This window comes from Chanodichthys erythropterus, chromosome 11 (assembly GCF_024489055.1).
Source record: "Chanodichthys erythropterus isolate Z2021 chromosome 11, ASM2448905v1, whole genome shotgun sequence".
Lineage (NCBI taxonomy): Eukaryota > Metazoa > Chordata > Actinopteri > Cypriniformes > Xenocyprididae > Chanodichthys > Chanodichthys erythropterus.
Genome location: NC_090231.1, coordinates 38510919 through 38532652, shown reverse-complemented (window position 1 = coordinate 38532652; position 21734 = coordinate 38510919). Strand labels below are relative to the sequence as shown.

At 42.8% G+C, this 21734-nt stretch overlaps 1 protein-coding gene across 1 annotated transcript; it reads right to left on the bottom strand.

The window, feature by feature from the left end:
* Nucleotides 1-3257: 3257 nt before the first annotated feature.
* nitr3a (novel immune-type receptor 3a) lies at nucleotides 3258-3966 on the bottom strand (the record flags this gene model as incomplete). Its single annotated transcript, XM_067401177.1, is given in 3 exon segments — nucleotides 3258-3598; nucleotides 3698-3813; nucleotides 3815-3966. Coding segments are annotated over 3 exon segments (609 nt in total), but the record flags the coding sequence as incomplete, so codon positions are not given.
* Nucleotides 3967-21734: the final 17768 nt, after the last annotated feature.

Genomic DNA, 21734 nt, shown 5'->3' with positions numbered 1-21734 from the left:
TCTACATGGGCTCTACACGGAGATTGTAAAACCTCACAAACGTGTAAGGTATTGCAAGGTGCTTCGCTAACAGAAATTTGTAGGGCTGTGGGCTGGGCAACACCTAACATGTTTGCAAGGTTTTACAATCTCTGTGTAAAGCCTGTGTACTTGCCACATGTAGCCAGGAAGCACAAGAACGCACAAGGTGTCTCACTTGCAGTGCCATTCCCCTCCTAGGATGGGATACAAGCACTTATCTGCTCCACAGGTTCCCCACCTGACAAAAACTGTATGGTGTTCCTCCAGCACCCTCGGCAGCCAGACGTGGCGGAGCACTCGTGTGTATGAACAGATGGTCAGCCCCTGTGCTAGACTAGGTGCCCATGTATTGTGATTCCTCTTTGGTTGATACCACATTCTTCCATGGTACGGTTTCCCTGTCAACAAGCCTATGTCTTGTTCCCTTGTCAGAGCCCGCTCTGCCATCTCTGGGGGTATTGACTCCACCCTAGCAAGGCTGGCTCTACCAGAGAGTCTTTCCATATGTAGCACTGCCCTAATGGTCAGTCCATATGCATAAACTCCATAGGCCACCTCCCTTTTCACTTGGAATAGCCACACTTTCCCACTGTTATCCAGTAGTCTCACTGTGTGGATAAGACAAAACTGTGATCAACTCTCTCTATGAGTTTAAGCCCTGTCCTTTCCCCATCCCAGCGTGATTAGGCCACTTAAACAGGGTGCTGGAAGGGGCAGCAATTGTGGCGTTTTATAAGGGATCCCAATTCATCAGCCGTTCTGACATAACATCAATCGTGACTGACCGAGAGGGAGCGTCTAGGTTTGTAGCCCCCGTTTCCTGGAGGGGGGGCTACATTGTGGCCATCACCACAATTGCTGTATTGTACCACCGCTGAAAGGCAGGGACACACTTGGCTTGTTGCTCTCAGGCAAGATCCCTGTTTGTCAGTCGTTCTGACATAACGTCTTTGGATGACGAAACCTGGGATCAGACACCATATCACTATCTGCAGATAAGATGTCTTTCCAGAAGACACACAGAAGACTATCACAACCAGGGTTTGAAATTAACACCAGCCAACCCTCCAAAGGCGGGTGAAAATCGACCGTGGCGGGTAAAGCAAATAAACTTACTAGCCACTTTGCATGTCATGGCTATCAGAGCTCTTCCCCTAAAAGAAGTTCGAACATTAGCAAAACAAAGCATAAAGTGGTTGCACACAAACACTGCACCACACCTTTAAAATTCAAAAATATTCTATGACTGTACGTGCACCGGTGACACTCAACTCACCATTCAAAATCATGCCATGGCACTGCATCACATCATCTCATAAATTCTGCATGTTATTTTGCGGCGAATTATTTATTTATTTATTTTACGCACAGGTAAGCACATGGTTTTCTTTGAGAAACAGCTGCCATCAATATTGATGCTAAGGATGTGTGAATTTTGGACATGAATTTCATTATCATTATTATGATCATGGAGTGAAACTGGTTGGCTTCTGTAAAGACATAGTTGCTCACTTAATGAATCAACAGTCTGTTTGCTAATATTCAACATGTTTACCATTAGATATAATTTTAGACTGAGCTGCAGTTAAAATTATAAGAGAGGTCACAGAGAATTTTGTTTTTATTTCTATTTTATTTTATTTTAATGGTAGGCATAGGCTTATCTGTTGTAAAGCTGAAAGTGATTCAATGTATCAGATTAAATAGCAAATAGATTTAAATCTAAGTGGTGACTTTGATAATCTAGTTTATTTCTGATATTTTTATTTTGGCTCATAGAAGTTCTGAATGGCCGGTAACTTAAAAATTTAGTAGCCAAACTGGCCTGTGAGTGAAAAAGTTCATTTCAAACCCTGATCACAACACTAATGAAGTTGCAGAGCTATTCAACTTAAGGCTGGAATACACTACATGACTTTTAAAATCTGAATAGATTTTTAAACAGCAGGCATCACTTGCTGACTTTGTAAATGGTTACACAGAAAAGCTGGGCATCATACACTACATGACTGAGGATTACACACTACCAGACTTTGAAATCGTTCCAAACACAAACAGAAACGTCTCAGGTTACCATGTAACCATGGTTCCCTGAGAACAGGGAACAAGACGCTGCATCCAAAGTGCTAGGGGAATGCCTTTGCTTGAACTGGTGTCTGAAACACATCTAAACCCATGACATCATAATGTGACCCGCGTGTATATAAGGGGTGCCCAAACAACATGTCATCCGCTTATCGTCTGAAGGGACTGTAAGCAGGCAGGCCCTGAGGTATGGCTAAGAGACGCAGCGTCTCGTTCCTTGTTTTCAGGGAACCATGGTTACATGTGTAACCTGAAACGTTCCCTTTCGAACGCTACATCCAAAGCGCTAGGGGAACGATATACCAACGCCGCCATTCTGAGGGGAGTGCATGCCACGCATGTATCTTTGGATAATAATAAATATTATTCCATTCAAATATAATTTGCCGACATTTATTCATATCAGATACATATTGTGTAAGTTAGTAACTATAAAGCTCACTCTAATCTCCTGCTGAAAAAAAACAGTATATGCTGGTTAAGGTAGGTTTTGGAGCTGGACCAGCATAGGACCACCATAGGACCAACATGGACCAGCACTTGACCAGCATAAACCAGCTCAAACCAGCATATCAGCTCCAAAACCTAGCTTAATCAGCATATGCTGGTTTTTCAGCAGGCCGGCCACATGTATTTTGCTACAAATGGATGAATTCACATGACTCTCTGAACTAAAGCGCAAACAAACAAGGTAGCACCCGCCTCGTATCATAGATTAATATCAAGATCATGACAAAACACTCACTTGCAAATATATGAGAATAGGAATATCAGATAGTTCAAGACATGGTGAGAAAAGCGATACATCTTTCATACATTGTGGCCGCGGTGTATCACGTGACAATCATGACGCGTCGTCATGGAAACAATAGAGGAAACGTTCTGATTGTCTCTGGGAGGTCAGCTAGAATATTTTAAAATAAATTTAATTCAAAATTGAATCTAATTTCTTCCCAATGTCCATTTTCAAATAAAGTCGTTGGGTGACAGATGTCGTCAGCATCTTGGGTGTGTAACCTCCTGTTGCGGATCATTTACATAGTGTCACATAGTGTGAACACCACAACGACTTAAAGACTCCACAACAAGTCACGTAGTCTGAACAGCACAGCATTCTGCCAATGTTTAAATTCCTGTAGTCTGAACTTGGCTTAAGTTGCATTTCCAAAGTGTATCTTTCCACATGTGATCACAGCACAGTAATAAATCCCAGCATCAGATGGTTTGAGTTCAGTCTGAGGGAGACTGTAGACACAGCTCTGGGTAGAAGAGCCGTTCTCTGATCTCTCCATACATTGATCACTCCTGTTATCATGGGTGTAAATGATTCCTGGATGAGAATATCCTGATGAATGTCTGAACCAGTAGACGCTGTATTCTCCGGCACAGATCTCACTCATGACCGAACACTGCAGAGTCACTGAATCTCCTGGATGAAGTCTGTGAAACACAGGCTGCTGGAGAACACTGGTGCTTCTTATTCTGTCCCTTTCTGAAAGAAATTCAACATTCTGTAAATACATTAAAACAATACACATTTATGTGCAACCAGATTATGAATTGTGGAACACACATATTGCCATGAACTCACCTTTAGGCAGCAGAATCATCCCTTCTCCAAATGTAATAACGTTCAAGAAACGCACAGCATAATGTAAATAGTAGTTTGCAAAATCATATTCCTCCAAGTGAATGATGCTCAAATGAGCCACTTCCAATTCTGATAGAGTATCGATTTGTCTTGTCAAAGCCATTTTGATATGTAACTCCTCTTGAGTCATGTTCTGAATATGCTATAAGAATTGGTTTCTTGCCAATAGATTGTTTATACCATGAAATAGAATTTATATAGGCATCAGAATTTCAGAAAACTTCTCAATCATTGATATAGTACGATATTGAACCCCTAATCTCTAAATTAAATTCCCTTTTGTCAGTCTATTACTTGGCCAGTTGTATTATACATATTTGAAGATGATAAGTCCTTGTCAGGCTTAGAACACTGCAGATTTTCTGTTTTGCTGTTTGATTCTCCAAAAGGATACAAGTTAAGTTTTAGTTTAATTCTGAACTGTAACGGTGGATATCAATCTGAAATATCTTCAATGCCTCATTTCAACGACTTTCCTGTGACCAGAGTTATGTTTGCATCATTCCAAACATTTTGAAAAGGCTTACCTGTTACAGTTTTTTCCAACTGCTTACACACGTTTTCAAAACTTTCTCTTTCTTTCAAAACATTACAAACAAATCCAAGAATTGCACACACAAAATGCAAAATGCCTTACATCTCTTGCAAGAGGAAACACTGCATTCAAAATATCACAAACACATCTCAAAAGCAAACATTTGTCTTACTTTGCAAACACATTTGCCATAATATTCTATTTTTGGATATATCATATACACACAGTTATTCAAAGCCTAAAGCTCTTCTTTCATAAGCTGTTATGTACAGTTCTGTACAAGATTGAAAGTAATTGGCAGAGAGAGAAATTATCATGGTAAGCATGCAAGCAAGATTGAAACTTTTTTTTTTTTTTTTTTTACTGCAAGCATTTGTGGTTGTGAATACAGTATTGCACAGTACAAGAAAATAAATACATCAACCACGTGTAGTTGGACCCAAAAAAAAACAAAAACAAAAACAAAAACTAGAAACAAAAAAAACTAGCATAATTTTGAAAAAGGTGAATATTCCAAAGGAATGGTGCGTATGTGTGACCTGGTAGGAGACCAAATGTCCCCACAGGTAAAGTAATAACAGTGTATTTTGACTTTGTGGGGACACTTTTAAAATCCCCATGGGGAAACAAGCTTGTACATAAATCATACAGAATTATGTTTTCTGAATATCTAAAGATTGATCTAAACAGCTAAAGAGCATCTAAAGAGCAGAATGTTTTCTGTCATGGGTAGGTGTAGTGGTAAGGTTAGTGTAGGGGGATAGAATATACAGTTTGTACAGTATAAAAACCATTATGCCAATGGCATGTCCCCATAAAACATTGCCTGAAGAAGTGTTATGTTGACATAGGGACAACGATCATGCACTTTCCAGCACCATGTGGAGAAAAAAAAAAAAAATCATCAATAGGGTTTAGAAATTATGAATATGGAAGCAAGTAGACAACAGAAAAGTTGTTACAGTTTTTTACGATTGCTTACACACTAAAATTAAAAATAACACACAATTACTGAAACTCTACACTCAAGGAGCAAAACCTCAGCCCAGATCTGCACAACTATAAGCACATTCTCAGCCTCACACTTTTTGCAAAACACTACACACATTGTTTTGCACAACACTAAACACACTTCTCTACATTAGACACAGAAATCAAACATAATGTCACTTCTTTGCCATTTCAAGACACTACTTTCCAAAATACCACCCCTATAAACCAATTGATCAAACACAGCCGTCAGGTGTGCAGACACTTAGGTGCTTAACTGTAAACTCAACAATCAGGTGCTATAGTACTATAAAAAGGCAAAATGTGAGTTTATGAGTCTTCAACAAAATGAAAGGCAATGTTGCAGAAAGAGGGAGAGGGAGAAACATCATTTTGAATGTCCCGGGACACTGTGGTGTTGACATCACAATATATGTTGCAGTCCTCCACCTGCATGCCAACTTAGGTTCTTACAACACGGCCCACATATTCACATTTCAGACAGACTGCACAAAATCATCACAGCAGAAGACCAAATGGATGCAGAGCAGATGAGATACATTGTCATATGGGGACAATGTAAATTTCCACCTATCTGCTCTGGTCCAAAACTGGTTTCATTAGCATCCACAATTTTCACTCCAATACATCCCATACAGTCCCTTCCTTAAACCCAATGAGTTTTTTTGTTTGTTTGTTTTTTTGGCATGGAAGGTTTACAATCTCCAGCCCTATGTCAGGATGTGCCTCATTCAAGCCATGGAGAAGGTGCTAATTGATGCAGGGTGTGTGCAAGGATGGATTCACCTTTCAAGAAGATTCTTCCCTCACTTGCAAGAGAGGGCATTGCCTGTGATGTGGATGAAGCACTATGGCCAGATCCAGCTAGGCGAGGAGATAATGTATAGTATGTTTACTGTAGTATTTTCTGTACAATATTGTCAGTTTTTTGTTGTTACAGTTTTTTACGATTGCTTACACACTAAAATTAAACTTTTCCCACAATTAGCAAAACCTTACACTCAAGGAGCAAAACACAAGGCTAGATCTGCACAACTATAAACACATTCTCAGCCTCACACTTTTTGAAAAACACTACACACATTGTTTTGCACAACACTAAACACACTTCTCTACATTAGACACAGAAATCTAACATAATGTCACTTCTTTGCCATTTCAAGACACTGCTTTCCAAAATACCACCCCTATAAACCAATTGATCAAACACAGCCGTCAGGTGTGCAGACACTTAGGTGCTTAACTAAACTCAACAATCAGGTGCTATAGTACTATAAAAAGGCAAAATGTCAGTTTATGAGTCTTCAACTAAATGAAAGGCAATGTTGCAGTAAGAGGGAAAGGGAGAAACATAATTTTGAATCATTTTGAATGTCCCGGGCCAACGTGGTGGTAACATCCCAATGTATGTTGCAATCACACAGAATGTGGTCCTCCACCAACATGCCAACTTAGGCTCTTACAACACGGCCCACATATTCACATTTTAGACAGACTGCACAAAATCGTCACAGCAGAAGACCAAATGGATGCAGAGCAGATGAGATACATTGTCATATGGGACAATGTAAATCTGCCCTGGTCAAAAAACTGGTTTCATTAGCATCCACAATTTTCACTCCAATACCTCCCACCATACGGTCCCTTCCTTAAACCCATTGAGGAGTTTTTTGTTTGTTTGGTTTTTTTTTTGGCATGGAAGGTTTACAATCTCCAGCCCTCTGTCAGGATGTGCCTCATTCAAGCCATGGAGAAGGCCTGACCGAACTGATGCAGGATCTGTGCAAGGATGGATTCAAGAAGATTGTTCCCTCGCTGTCTTGCGTGAAAAGACATCGCCTGAGATGTGGATGAAGCGCTATGGCCAGATCCAGCTAGGCCAAGAGATGATGCTTTGGTGTTTTGTCTCCACAAATATTTTTGTTTGTGTAATATATTATATTTAGAATATGTTCTAATTTTCAGTGCAAAATATAACCTTTGGAAAGGCATTGATGTATTGAATGGTTTTACAATGTGGTGAGAAATAAATATTTTCATCAATGTGCAGTACTGATCTTGTGTTATATATATATATATTCATGTACTTTACTCTAACAATATCTCTGAAAAAAATCAAACCCAGACTATATAATTAGAAAAGTATAAAAGTTACAAGTGTTTAAGATTGAGCACAGCAGTGTGTAAATGAATCAAACAGAATCAGAATGTATGAACCATGTGTGTTCCTTATGGTGTCAGAGTTGGGTTTTGTTAAATGAATGTAAAGTTTTGAATGAAGTGTTTCATTTTGCAAATGATCTGAAGTGTTGTGCTACTTTGGTCTAGGGTTGTGTTAATTGTGTGTAGTGTTCTGACAAACTGGGCCCTGTTTTCAAAATTGTGCTTAAGCAATCGTAAAAAACTGTATTTACTGTAATTGTAACCTGTACTGGATACAGTATTTTACATTTGTCTGTTGTTTGCTGAGCAAACAGTGTTATGCACACTACTGTAGTAGCATGACAACTGGGACATGTTTTGTTGTGATTCTCCATGTTGAATGATTTGGGTATGGAGAGAAATCAATGATATTTTCCTCAGTCTGGAGCATTGGTCTTGTGTAGTGTTTTGTGAACTATTGTATAGTTGCACTTTCTCCGTGTACTTCATTTACAGTACTCTAATCACTGAGAATTAGACTTGCTAAAAGTGTTTTAGGTTAGCAACAGCGGTGTGTAACTGGTTTAAAAAGATTACAGTTTTTTCCAATTGCTAACACACAATTTTTCAAACTAGTCTGGTTTTATCAAAACACTTAACACAATTCACAAAACCACACACCCAAACTGCAAAATACCTCATATATCCTGCAAAATGAAGCACTGCAACCGAAACTACACAGAGCATTATCAAAATCAAACTTTTGCATGAAATGGCACACACTTCATTCATATTACCAGATTTTTGCCTAACCACCTACACACTGTTGGGCATAATGAAAAGCACCCCCATCTTTAGTATGCTTTGCCATAATACTAAAATATGTATCAGATTGTTCACATGCACAGAAATATTTGCAGATACACACACATGCTGTTGCAACATTTTTATTTTTTTTCCTTCACTACAGTAAACAAGTCAGTGCAACATATGCACAGCAGGTATATTTACATGGGACTGAACAAAAATATTCTTACAAAAAAACAGTAAACTGAAAAAGAAAATTTCTGAAAAAAAATATATTACAGTAAAAAAAAGAGGCAAGAAAAATAATTAGGCAGCATCTTGCCGCACAGCCGGGTCTGGCCACAACGCCTCGTCAACATCACAGGCAATATCTTCCCTTGCCAGACATCGAGGGAAGAAGCGCCTTGAGTGCCTTATCCATCCCTGAATTGCACCCACATCAATCTCATCACATGCCTCTTCCATGGCCTGCACAAGAGGCATGCGCACAAAGGGCTGCCGGTCGTATACCTTCCACCGCCATGCCGAAAAGAATTCTTCTATGGGGTTCAGAAATGGTGAGTATGGTGGGAGGTATTGCACAAGAAATGTTGGGTGGTCAGCAAACCAGTTTTGGACTGGGGCTGCACGATGAAAGCTCACGTTGTCCCATACTACAACGTACCGGTTTCTTTGATGGTCTGCATCATTCATACGCTCTGGTGGTATGAGAATGTTGTGAAGTCTGTCCAGAAATGTGAGAATATGGGCTGTGTTGTATGGTCCAAGGTTGGCATGACGGTGGAGGACACCATGCATATTGGAGATGGCAGCGCACATTGTGATGTTCCCACCACGTTGGCCAGGAACATCTATAATGGCTCTGTGGCCAATGAGGTTTCTCCCCCTTCTTCTGGTCTTTGCTAGGTTGAACCCAGCCTCATCTATAAAGATGAACTCATGTGGGATTGCATGAGCATCCATTTCCACTACTCCCTGAAAACAAAGAACAAAAATCACTCAATATGGTGTTATCCAGTACACTGGGAAACAATGTTGTGTGTAGTGTACTGCAGTCAATATAGTACTTACATCCACATATGCTCGTCTGAACTCTTTGTTTCTTTGAGAGTTTCTCTCAAACGGCACCTTATAAAGTTGTTTCATTCTGATTTGGTTTCGCTTGAGAATGCGAGCCAATGTGGAAAGACTAACTCGTTGAATGTTGTTGAATAAGGTGTTGTCTTGGATGATGTGGCTTTGAATTTCTCGTAATCTGATTTCATTATTTTCCAAAACCAAGTTTACAATGGCAGCTTCCTGTACCCCGGTGAACATTTGGCCCCTTCCTCCACCATGGTGTCGTCTCTCAGTCCTTTAGAAAAAATAAAATAAAAATATATATAGGGCTTGGACAATGCAGCCTAAATATTTTCCCCCACAGTAGAGTACATTGTACAGGAAACTTGTACAGTTCATGAATGGCTGATGTCATACACTAAGTAAACAGGTGTCACCCAACTGATACACTATGACATGGGGTATACTACATGTGTACTACATGAAATTTTGGTTACATACCTGTTCTCCAGTCTAAAGGTCCGGATGACAGAGGCGACAGTAAAACGGCTCAAGTCTGTCCAGCCTCACGCATTGTCAGCCCATGGTTGATGACATGATCTACTAAGGTTGCTCTGATTTCATTTGAAAGTGTTTCACGAGTTCACACTTACAAATAAGTCAGGAAAATAAATTGGTAAACGTATTTGGCGTGCTGTCCGGGGAGAGGGCTCCGAGCTCGGTAATCGGCCCGAACACAGAGTACCCCCCCCCCCTTTTTTTGATTATATGAAGTAACCCAGAGAGTGTGAGGAGACGGGGTGGTGGAGGGATTCTGGAAACTGTCGAGGATCCTTGGGTGAGTTTTGACTGTGATTATATACAGGCCTGAACTCATGCTGATTGGGTAGATACGTTGATTACGGATTGTTGACAGCTGGTTGAGATGACGTAATCATTAAGATGACGTAATGATTGGGTAGGTTATTTGACTTGTTCCTCCTGAACTACGTTAATGAAACATAATTTCACGAGTTCACACTTACAAATAAGTCAGGAAAATAAATTGGTAAACGTATTTGGCGTGCTGTCCGGGGAGAGGGCTCCGAGCTCGGTAATCGGCCCGAACACAGAGTACCCCCCAAAAAGCAAGAGTTAACTACGGACAGCAGCCGGGAACTGAAACTGACCCCCCCAAAAAAATATGGAAATAAGGCTGATGTCTGCAAGGAGAAAGCTGTCTGCGTGATCGGGAAGGTTCTATCTGACGGGAGTTCAATACTCACAGCGAACCAATGAATAACCTCTTCGACCGGTAAACTAAGATAAGGTTTAAATGTTTTGGCTGGTGGCGCCTGCAGCATCCGACGGGAGTTCAATACTCGCAGCAATCGGACGGTTAACCCCTGCTGATGGTGGGTGGATGTTTAGAAATTTTAGATTGGGGCTCTTGCGGCATCCGACGGGAGTTCAATACTCACTGCGATCGGACGGTTAGCCCCTGCTGATGGTGGGTGGACGTTTAGAATTTTTGGATTGGGGCTCTTGCGGCATCCGACGGGAGTTCAATACTCACTGCGATCGGACGGTTAACCCCTGCTGATGGTGGGTGGACGTTTAGAATTTTTGGATTGGGGCTCTTGCGGCATCCGACGGGAGTTCAATACTCACTGCGATCGGACGGTTAACCCCTGCTGATGGTGGGTGGACGTTTAGAAATTTTAGATTGGGGCTCTTGCGGCATCCGACGGGAGTTCAATACTCACTGCGATCGGACGGTTAACCCCTGCTGATGGTGGGTGGACGTTTAGTAGTGTTAGATTGGGGGCTTTTGCGGCGTCTGACGGGAGTTCAATACTCACTGCGATCGGACGGGTAAGCCCCCGCTGACCGTGGGGGGGGACGTTTAGTAGTGTTAGATTGGGGGCTTTTGCGGCGTCCGACGGGAGTTCAATACTCACTGCGATCGGACGGGTAAGCCCCCGCTGACCGTGGGGGGGACGTTTAGTAGTGTTAGATTGGGGGCTTTTGCGGTGTCCGACGGGAGTTCAATACTCGCTGCGATCGGACGGGTAAGCCCCACGAGAAGGTTTTAGCGAGTTGGTTTAACTGATGAGGGTTTGGTGTGCTTTTTTGATGTGGAAGCGGTTAGATCTGATGTAGCTTTTGAAGGCTTCGGATGACCAACGACCGAGAGCTTGAATCTGTTGCTGGGAGAGACCTTTTTGGGCAGCTGTGGTCGCCGCTCCTATGCGAAAAGAGTGGCTTGAAAAGTGTTCCGCTGGGATGCCAGATTGGATCAAGATCAATTTGAGATGTTTTTGAAACCAAAAACGTGTGACTGGGTGGTTTGAATCATCTGTAAAGAGTGGATCTGAAGGGGATTTGGTTTGTGAATTCTTGAAATGGAGGTAGGACTGGAGGGTTTGGTATGGTTGTATGGGTGATTGGAGGTTGAAGATGTAAATGAAATGGCCTTTTTTGGTCTGGTCAGTTTTACTCTGTTTGATAAAGTAGGAGAAGGTTTCATTGTCTAACAAGCATAGATCTGAAATGGTGGGGTGAATTTTAGGATTAAAATTGGAGGTAATGGCGAGTTCAGAGCATCTGAGGAAACCGAAAAAAGCCAAAATGAACATGGCATCCAAAGTGCGAGCGGTGTTAATAGAATGGTATCCTAGACGGAGAGTACGGATACATCTGGTGAGTAAGTCTAATGTTAGAGGTTGTCTAACATCTGGGCGGGTAGGATGGGTTTTTTGGATGCCTTTAATAAGCAGTGATGTCTGCGAGTTTGTTATTTCACGGGAGGGTGAGCCGAAAATTAATTTGTGAAAAAACTGGATTCCACTTAAATAGCCTTTAATGGAACCAACCTGGAGGCTCTTGGCTGTGTTGAGGTAAGAGATGAAAGACGTAATGGTGAGCAGAGAGAAATCTGGGAACGGCAAGTTAAAAATTAGATGAAAAGTTTTAAAACATCTCCAAGCTGTTAAATATGATTGGAGGGTTCGTGGGGAAAAAGCTTCAAAGATCGAATTGAGAGAAGCGTCAAGCAGTGGTCTCATAGAGTGGTTTATGGGAAGATTAATTCTGAATAGTGAGGTACTGGCGTCGGGTTGGGGTCCGCTTCTGGAGCCAGCTGTCTGAATTTCTGGAAAGCAAAGCGTGAGAGAGAGTCAGCAATTTCATTTTTTGACCCGGGTACGTGCTTAGCTGTTATGATAAATTGATCGCAAGCTGCTATCCAAATAAGGCGTCTTAGGAGTGGCATCATAGCTGGTGCATGCGAGCGGGTTTTATTAATGCAATGCACCGTTGCTTCATTGTCGCAGTAGACGATTATGTTGTTTGTGGACCATTCTTTCCCCCATAGAAAAGCAGCGACGACGAGAGGATAAAGTTCAAACAACGCTGAAGAGGCTGGGAAATGCGTCGCATCTAAGAGCTGAGGTGGCCAAGTAGATGCGAACCAACGGCCTTGATAAAATCCCCCAAAGCCAATGGAGGGAGCTGCGTCGGTGAATAGCTGAATATCTACTGAATGCGATGCAAAATTCAGAAAATGAAAGGATTCGGGATGAGGAATTATTTGGATTTTTTAAAGTTACTGAAAAGTCACCACAATCAATCTGGCGATTAGAATCAGATGGGGGAAGCAGGGAAAGGAGTGATGATAGATCGATGTCTGCACCTGATAGAATCTGCGCTCTGATATTGCCGGCGACAGGGGGCGGTTCCAAAGCGATGGCGTTTGGAGGAATGGGCATCGGTGTAGCTGTGAACAAAGAAAATTGTGATTTTGCTTGAGGGAGAATGTTTTGAGGGAGAAAATCCGGGGCCGACACTGAAAACGGAGGCAGCCTCGCGCTTGAGATGGCACCTGGACCTTGGGAAGCGACGGGGAAGGAGAGAGAAGGTTGAGGTAAAGAATAAAGCGGCTGGGCCTGTGCCGCTAACGGAGGCATCCTCACGCTAGGGGCTGCTGTAGGCCACAGCTGGGGAAAAGGGTTAGCGAGAGGGGAAGAAGAAGGAAAAGTTGTTCAGGCTTGCGATTCTTGCGGAGGCAACCTCACGTCAGGAGCCGCAGGCCACGAACGTTGAGGAGAATTCGAGACAGTGAGCAGTACAGGTTGAGCCTGCCCCGCTAGCGGAGGCAGCCTCACGCTAGGGGGAAGACAACCACTGGTAGAGGCGGGTAATTCCGTACGGGGGGCGGTGCTGGAGAAACCCGCGGAAAGAGGCTGAGTAGAAGGAGGAGGGTGCGGCGTAGCAGCGGCGGAATCTGGGGCTCGGCCCAGGCTCGCTGAAGGCCCGCTGCCCTTACCAGACGATCGGCGTTGAACTGGTCTTGCTGTAGAGGAAGACTGAGTTTGAGAGGTACGTGGTTTTTTACCTTTGCTGCTTGAAGTCGTTTTCTTAGAGGGAGAAAGGGGTTTAAAGGGAGCGCAAGTTGACTGCAGGCTTGAATATAATTTATATAACTCGGATTTATTCATCCGTCTCGAGAAATGGACATCCGCGCTGATCAGAGCTTGCCTTAATCCCAGCACTGTCCATTTCTCGATTGCAGGAATGGTTGGTTGAGCCATAGAGTAGGCGGATGATGATGATGATGATGATGATGATGACGATGAGGAAGAAGGTGTGTGTCTCACCGGTGGAGGAGAGGGCTGGTCTAGCCGCCTTGGACTATGGATAGTGGAGCGGATAGGCTGACGGCCACGCAATGGAGTCGGAGACTCAGCGACGGCACCTGGCGGCGCATGGCTGCTCCTTGGGATGGTGCGGTTCGGCGAAAGAGTCTGTGAATATAGAGACTCATCATCAGACGGGAAGAGTTCGATTTCCGACATTTTAGGCGAACCTATTCTGGAAACTGTCGAGGATCCTTGGGTGAGTTTTGACTGTGATTATATACAGGCCTGAACTCATGCTGATTGGGTAGATACGTTGATTACGGATTGTTGACAGCTGGTTGAGATGACGTAATCATTAAGATGACGTAATGATTGGGTAGGTTATTTGACTTGTTCCTCCTGAACTACGTTAATGAAACATAATTTGTCTTCTTTGGCCATGAACTCCTCTACCTGCTCTACCCCTACCTCTCACTCTTCCTCCCCCTCTTATTCTCAACCTCCCTCTTCCTCTTCCTCTTCCTCTCTCTGCAATGTCTTCCATTGTTGTTGTAAAAAAAAAAGGTTCTCACCTGTGGTCTTTTCATAGTGCTTACATCCTGATTGAAGCGTTAACAATTAACCACTGAGGTGTTTGGCCAGGTGGCACATGTAATTGGCCAATTAGCTCATGTAGTGTCATTTTGAATGGCAGTGTTTTGAAATGGCAAACATGTGACTTTATGTCAGATTGTTGTGTCTTATGCAGAGAACTGTATTTAGTGAATTTAAAAAGTGATATTTTGAAATGCAAAATGTGTGTAAAACAGAAAAGGTGTTTAGACTTTTGGAGACTTGAGAAGAAGTTTTGCTCTCTGTGTGTCAGTTTAAATAATTGTGCTGTGCATGTCATTTTAGTGTGTTAGCAATTGGAAAAAACTGTAAAATATGTATCAGATTCTTCACATGCACAGAAATATTTGCAGATACACACACATGCTGTTGCAACATTTTTATTTTTTTTCCTTCACTACAGTAAACAAGTCAGTACAACATAAGCACAGCAGATATATTTACATGGGACTGAACAAAAATATTCTTACAAAAAAAGTAAACTGAAAAAGAAAATTTCTGAAAAAAAATATATTACAGTAAAAAAACAAACAAAAAAAAAAAAAAAAGAAAAATAATTAGGCAGCATCTTGCTGCACAGCCGGGTCTGGCCACAACGCCTCGTCAACATCACAGGCAATATCTTCCCTTGCCAGACATCGAGGGAAGAAGCGCCTTGAGTGCCTTATCCATCCCTGAATTGCACCCACATCAATCTCATCACATGCCTCTTCCATGGCCTGCACAAGAGGCATGCGCACAAAGGGCTGCCGGTCGTATACCTTCCACCGCCATGCCGAAAAGAATTCTTCTATGGGGTTCAGAAATGGTGAGTATGGTGGGAGGTATTGCACGAGAAATGTTGGGTGGTCAGCAAACCAGTTTTGGACTGGGGCTGCACGATGAAAGCTCACGTTGTCCCATACTACAACGTACCGGTTTCTTTGATGGTCTGCATCATTCATACGCTCTGGTGGTATGAGAATGTTGTGAAGTCGGTCCAGAAATGTGAGAATATGGGCTGTGTTGTATGGTCCAAGTTTGGCATGACGGTGGAGGACACCATGCATATTGGAGATGGCAGCGCACATTGTGATGTTCCCACCACGTTGGCCAGGAACATCTATAATGGCTCTGTGGCCAATGAGGTTTCTCCCTCTTCTTCTGGTCTTTGCTAGGTTGAACCCAGCCTCATCTATAAAGATGAACTCATGTGGGATTGCATGAGCATCCATTTCCAGTACTCCCTGAAAACAAAGAACAAAAATCACTCAATATGGTGTTATCCAGTACACTGGGAAACAATGTTGTGTGTAGTGTACTGCAGTCAATATAGTACTTACATCCACATATGCTCGTCTGAACTCTTTGTTTCTTTGAGAGTTTCTCTCAAACGGCACCTTATAAAGTTGTTTCATTCTGATTTGGTTTCGCTTGAGAATGCGAGCCAATGTGGACAGACTAACTCGTTGAATGTTGTTGAATAAGCTGTTGTCTTGGATGATGTGGCTTTGAATTTCTCGTAATCTGATTTCATTATTTTCCAAAACCAAGTTTACAATGGCAGCTTCCTGTACCCCGGTGAACATTTGGCCCCTTCCTCCACCATGGTGTCGTCTCTCAGTCCTTTAGAAAAAATAAAATAAAAATATATATAGGGCTTGGACAATGCAGCCTAAATATTTTCCCCCACAGTAGAGTACATTGTACAGGAAACTTGTACAGTTCATGAATGGCTGATGTCATACACTAAGTAAACAGGTGTCACCCAACTGATACACTATGACATGGGGTATACTACATGTGTACTACATGAAATTTTGGTTACATACCTGTTCTCCAGTCTAAAGGTCCGGATGACAGAGGCGACAGTAAAACGGCTCAAGTTTGGCTGCACTCTCTGTCCAGCCTCACGCATTGTCAACCCATGGTTGATGACATGATCTACTAAGGTTGCTCTGATTTCATTTGAAAGTGTTTGTCTTCTTTGGCCATGAACTCCTCTACCTGCTCTACCCCTACCTCTCACTCTTCCTCCCCCTCTTATTCTCAACCTCCCTCTTCCTCTTCCTCTTCCTCTCTCTGCAATGTCTTCCATTGTTGTTGTAAAAAAAAAAGGTTCTCACCTGTGGTCTTTTCATAGTGCTTACATCCTGATTGAAGTGTTAACAATTAACCACTGAGGTGTTTGGCCAGGTGGCACATGTAATTGGCCAATTAGCTCATGTAGTGTCATTTTGAATGGCAGTGTTTTGAAATGGCAAACATGTGACTTTATGTCAGATTGTTGTGTCTTATGCAGAGAACTGTATTTAGTGAATTTAATAAGTGCTATTTTGAAATGCAAAATGTGTGTAAAACAGAAAAGGTGTTTAGACTTTTGGAGACTTGAGAAGAAGTTTTGCTCTCTGTGTGTCAGTTTAAATAATTGTGCTGTGCATGTCATTTTAGTGTGTTAGCAATTGGAAAAAACTGTAATAAATGGTCATACAAACAGCATTTTCCCAATACTCTTAACCAAAAGTGATCATGATTTTAGTTCTATTATTCAGGACATCAATAAAGTTTAATTTTGAACTGTGACAATGTTTGAAAGATTTTTGCAACATTTTAGTGACAATTGTGACAATGAACCTGCTTGACTATTATTTACTTGTCTTCAGTAATCATTTCCTGAACTATGTGAAGGGGAATATAAAATGAAAGTTACATACAAATCACATGAACAGCTTCATACTGTATGTTTCACAACAGTCTGATTGTGAAAGTCAGGATAATAATTATGGATGGATTCTGAATGAATGAAACTACAGTTTTTTCCAATTGCTAACACACTAAAATGACATGCACAGCACAATTATTTAAACTGACACACAGAGAGCAAAACTTCTTCTCAAGTCTCCAAAAGTCTAAACACCTTTTCTGTTTTACACACATTTTGCATTTCAAAATAGCACTTATTAAATTCACTAAATACAGTTCTCTGCATAAGACACAACAATCTGACATAAAGTCACATGTTTGCCATTTCAAAACACTGCCATTCAAAATGACACTACATGAGCTAATTGGCCAATTACATGTGCCACCTGGCCAAACACCTCAGTGGTTAATTGTTAACACTTCAATCAGGATGTAAGCACTATGAAAAGACCACAGGTGAGAACCTTTTTTTTTTTACAACAACAATGGAAGACATTGCAGAGAGAGGAAGAGGAAGAGGAAGAGGAAGAGGAAGAGGAAGAGGGAGGTTGAGAATAAGAGGGGGAGGAAGAGTGAGAGGTAGGGGTAGAGCAGGTAGAGGAGTTCATGGCCAAAGAAGACAAACACTTTCAAATGAAATCAGAGCAACCTTAGTAGATCATGTCATCAACCATGGGTTGACAATGCGTGAGGCTGGACAGAGAGTGCAGCCAAACTTGAGCCGTTTTACTGTCGCCTCTGTCATCCGGACCTTTAGACTGGAGAACAGGTATGTAACCAAAATTTCATGTAGTACACATGTAGTATACCCCATGTCATAGTGTATCAGTTGGGTGACACCTGTTTACTTAGTGTATGACATCAGCCATCCATGAACTGTACAAGTTTCCTGTACAATGTACTCTACTGTGGGGGAAAATATTTAGGCTGCATTGTCCAAGCTCTATATATATTTTTATTTTATTTTTTCTAAAGGACTGAGAGATGACACCATGGTGGAGGAAGGGGCCAAATGTTCACCGGGGTACAGGAAGCTGCCATTGTAAACTTGGTTTTGGAAAATAATGAAATCAGATTACGAGAAATTCAAAGCCACATCATCCAAGACAACACCTTATTCAACAACATTCAACGAGTTAGTCTGTCCACATTGGCTCGCATTCTCAAGCGAAACCAAATCAGAATGAAACAACTTTATAAGGTGCCGTTTGAGAGAAACTCTCAAAGAAACAAAGAGTTCAGACGAGCATATGTGGATGTAAGTACTATATTGACTGCAGTACACTACACACAACATTGTTTCCCAGTGTACTGGATAACACCATATTGAGTGATTTTTGTTCTTTGTTTTCAGGGAGTACTGGAAATGGATGCTCATGCAATCCCACATGAGTTCATCTTTATAGATGAGGCTGGGTTCAACCTAGCAAAGACCAGAAGAAGAGGGAGAAACCTCATTGGCCACAGAGCCATTATAGATGTTCCTGGCCAACGTGGTGGGAACATCACAATGTGCGCTGCCATCTCCAGTATGCATGGTGTCCTCCACTGTCATGCCAAACTTGGACCATACAACACAGCCCATATTCTCACATTTCTGGACAGACTTCACAACATTCTCATACCACCAGAGCGTATGAATGATGCAGACCATCAAAGAAACCGGTACGTTGTAGTATGGGACAACTTGAGCTTTCATCGTGCAGCCCCAGTCCAAAACTGGTTTGCTGACCACCCAACATTTCTCGTGCAATACCTCCCACCATACTCACCATTTCTGAACCCCATAGAAGAATTCTTTTCGGCATGGCGGTGGAAGGTATACGACCGGCAGCCCTTTGTGCGCATGCCTCTTGTGCAGGCCATGGAAGAGGCATGTGATGAGATTGATGTGGGTGCAATTCAGGGATGGATAAGGCACTCAAGGCGCTTCTTCCCTCGATGTCTGGCAAGGGAAGATATTGCCTGTGATGTTGACGAGGCGTTGTGGCCAGACCCGGCTGTGCGGCAAGATGCTGCCTAATTATTTTTCTTGCCTTTTTTTTTTTTTTTTTTTTTTTACTGTAATATATTTTTTTTCAGAAATTTTCTTTTTCAGTTTACTCTTTTTGTAAGAATATTTTTGTTCAGTCCCATGTAAATATATCTGCTGTGCTTATGTTGTACTGACTTGTTTACTGTAGTGAAGGAAAAAAAATAAAAATGTTGCAACAGCATGTGTGTGTATCTGCAAATATTTCTGTGCATGTGAACAATCTGATACATATTTTAGTATTATGGCAAAGCATACTAAAGATGGGGGTGCTTTTCATTATGCCCAACAGTGTGTAGGTGGTTAGGCAAAAATCTGGTAATATGAATGAAGTGTGTGCCATTTCATGCAAAAGTTTGATTTTGATAATGCTCTGTGTAGTTTCGGTTGCAGTGCTTCATTTTGCAGGATATATGAGGTATTTTGCAGTTTGGGTGTGTGGTTTTGTGAATTGTGTTAAGTGTTTTGATAAAACCAGACTAGTTTGAAAAATTGTGTGTTAGCAATTGGAAAAAACTGTAATAACAAAAAGGTACTGAGATTAATAATTCAAACGAGTCGTCAAGGATTCTAATCCCACTTCTGTGCTGCTACACGTCACTAAGTAACACATTCTACACATTTGTCTAATGCCCGCCTATGTTCTACATTGTCCCTCTGTGAACAACTTGACCCACCCTCAAACACTGTAGTTGGTTCTGTGTACATGTCGAGAAGATGCTATTTTTCACTCTGCAAAAGATAATTTTCTTTGTAAACACTTCAAAGGAGGACAATGTGAAGAGTCCACAGTGAAACATAGGGATAGGTACCGAGACCCAGTTTAAATGGGCCCCAGGGCTAAATTATGAAAAACATATTGATAAGCTCTGATGTTAACAGTTCTGCTATCGGTACAGGATAAATTATGAAGAAGATACACGTACATTTATTAATGCTATATATACATTATTTTGCAAATTCTATCTCGCCAGAGTTGCCAGCTATCTCTATATGCAATAATATTAGGACATTTGTCTATGATGCAGTTTTGCTCCGCTCACGCAGAGCTCAGCTACAGTGTGTGACTTGGGTAAATTTGGTTTTATATTGGTTTTATATAAACACATTCAGACTTTCGCATAGTCTACAGTAACTTTGTACGCTACTGTGGCAGGGAGGGCGTGGTTCAGTGAAGTCTGCAGCAGGAGAGAGAGTCGGGAGATGCTTGGTAAGTGAGTGGGTTAATTGTAAATCACGAACACCTGTTTCTAATTCCAGTAATTGGCACGGAGACAGGATAAAACACCAGGAGAAGCAGGAGTGTGTGAGAGAGAGAGGGACTGCTGACTGAGAAACACTGGGACTGAGCTGGAGAGCACTACTGGAGTGAAGCCCGTCTGTGGATGTGGATTGTTTATTGTGCGTTGCACAGACTTTTGTTTGGACATCTTGTTATTGAAATAAAAACTCAGTCAGCAGTCAAAGTCGACCCTGTCCTCTTCCTTCCCTACGAACTTGAACTTGTTACACTGGTGCCGAAACCCGGGAAGGAAGAAGGGAGCCGCCGCCATGCACTCGACCTCTGCCCAGCCGTTTGCGGAGATCATCTCATCCCTCGCGGTCATGCAACAGGAACATCATCAAGCCCTGCTGGACCTGCGTACGGATCAGGAGCGCCGCTTTGAGGCCATCATACAGGTCCAGCAGGAAGACCGCGAGAGGTTCCGGAGCTGGATTGACCAGGAGGTTCGTGCTAAGACCACCAGCACACTCGCTGCGCCCACCCACCTGCCGCTGAATAAAATGGGGCCACAGGATAACCCAGAGGCCTTCATGGACTTATTTGAAAGATCAGCTGAGGCTTCTGGGTGGCCCCGGGGGGAGTGGCCGGTGCGCCTGATCCCCCTGTTATCAGGAGAAGCGCAGGTGGCGGCGCAGCAGCTCCCTGTACAGAACCTCCTGGTCTTCGACGATCTCAAGCGGGCCATCCTACAGCGCGTCGGCCGGACCCCGGAACAACATCGCCAGTACTTCCGCTCATTGGGGCTGGGGGAGTCCGGCCGGCCATTCCTGATGGCCCAACAGCTCCGGGACTCCTGCCGCAAATGGCTGCTGGCTGACGGAAGCGACGTGGAGCAAGTCATCGATCGGGTGGTACTGGAACAGTTTACCACTCGGCTTCCGAAGAAAACGGCCGAGTGGGTCCAGTGCCACCGGCCCACGTCGCTGGATTCGGCCATCCATCTGGCAGAGGACCATATGGTGGCGTGCCCAGGGGTCGGCGAACTTTTACCATCAATCTCTCTCTCTCCTTCTGTTCCCCTCTCTCTCTCTAGACCTGTCCCTCTCCCCAGGTCTTGTCCGCCCGGCCCGGGGGCGGGGCGGAACTGAACTTGGATCAGTTTCTGGACCTAGAGCCCTGCCCAGGGGGGCGGGACTGTCTGCTGTCGGGCTGGACCCCACTCCTGTTTCTCCCCTCTCTCCGCGCCAACAATT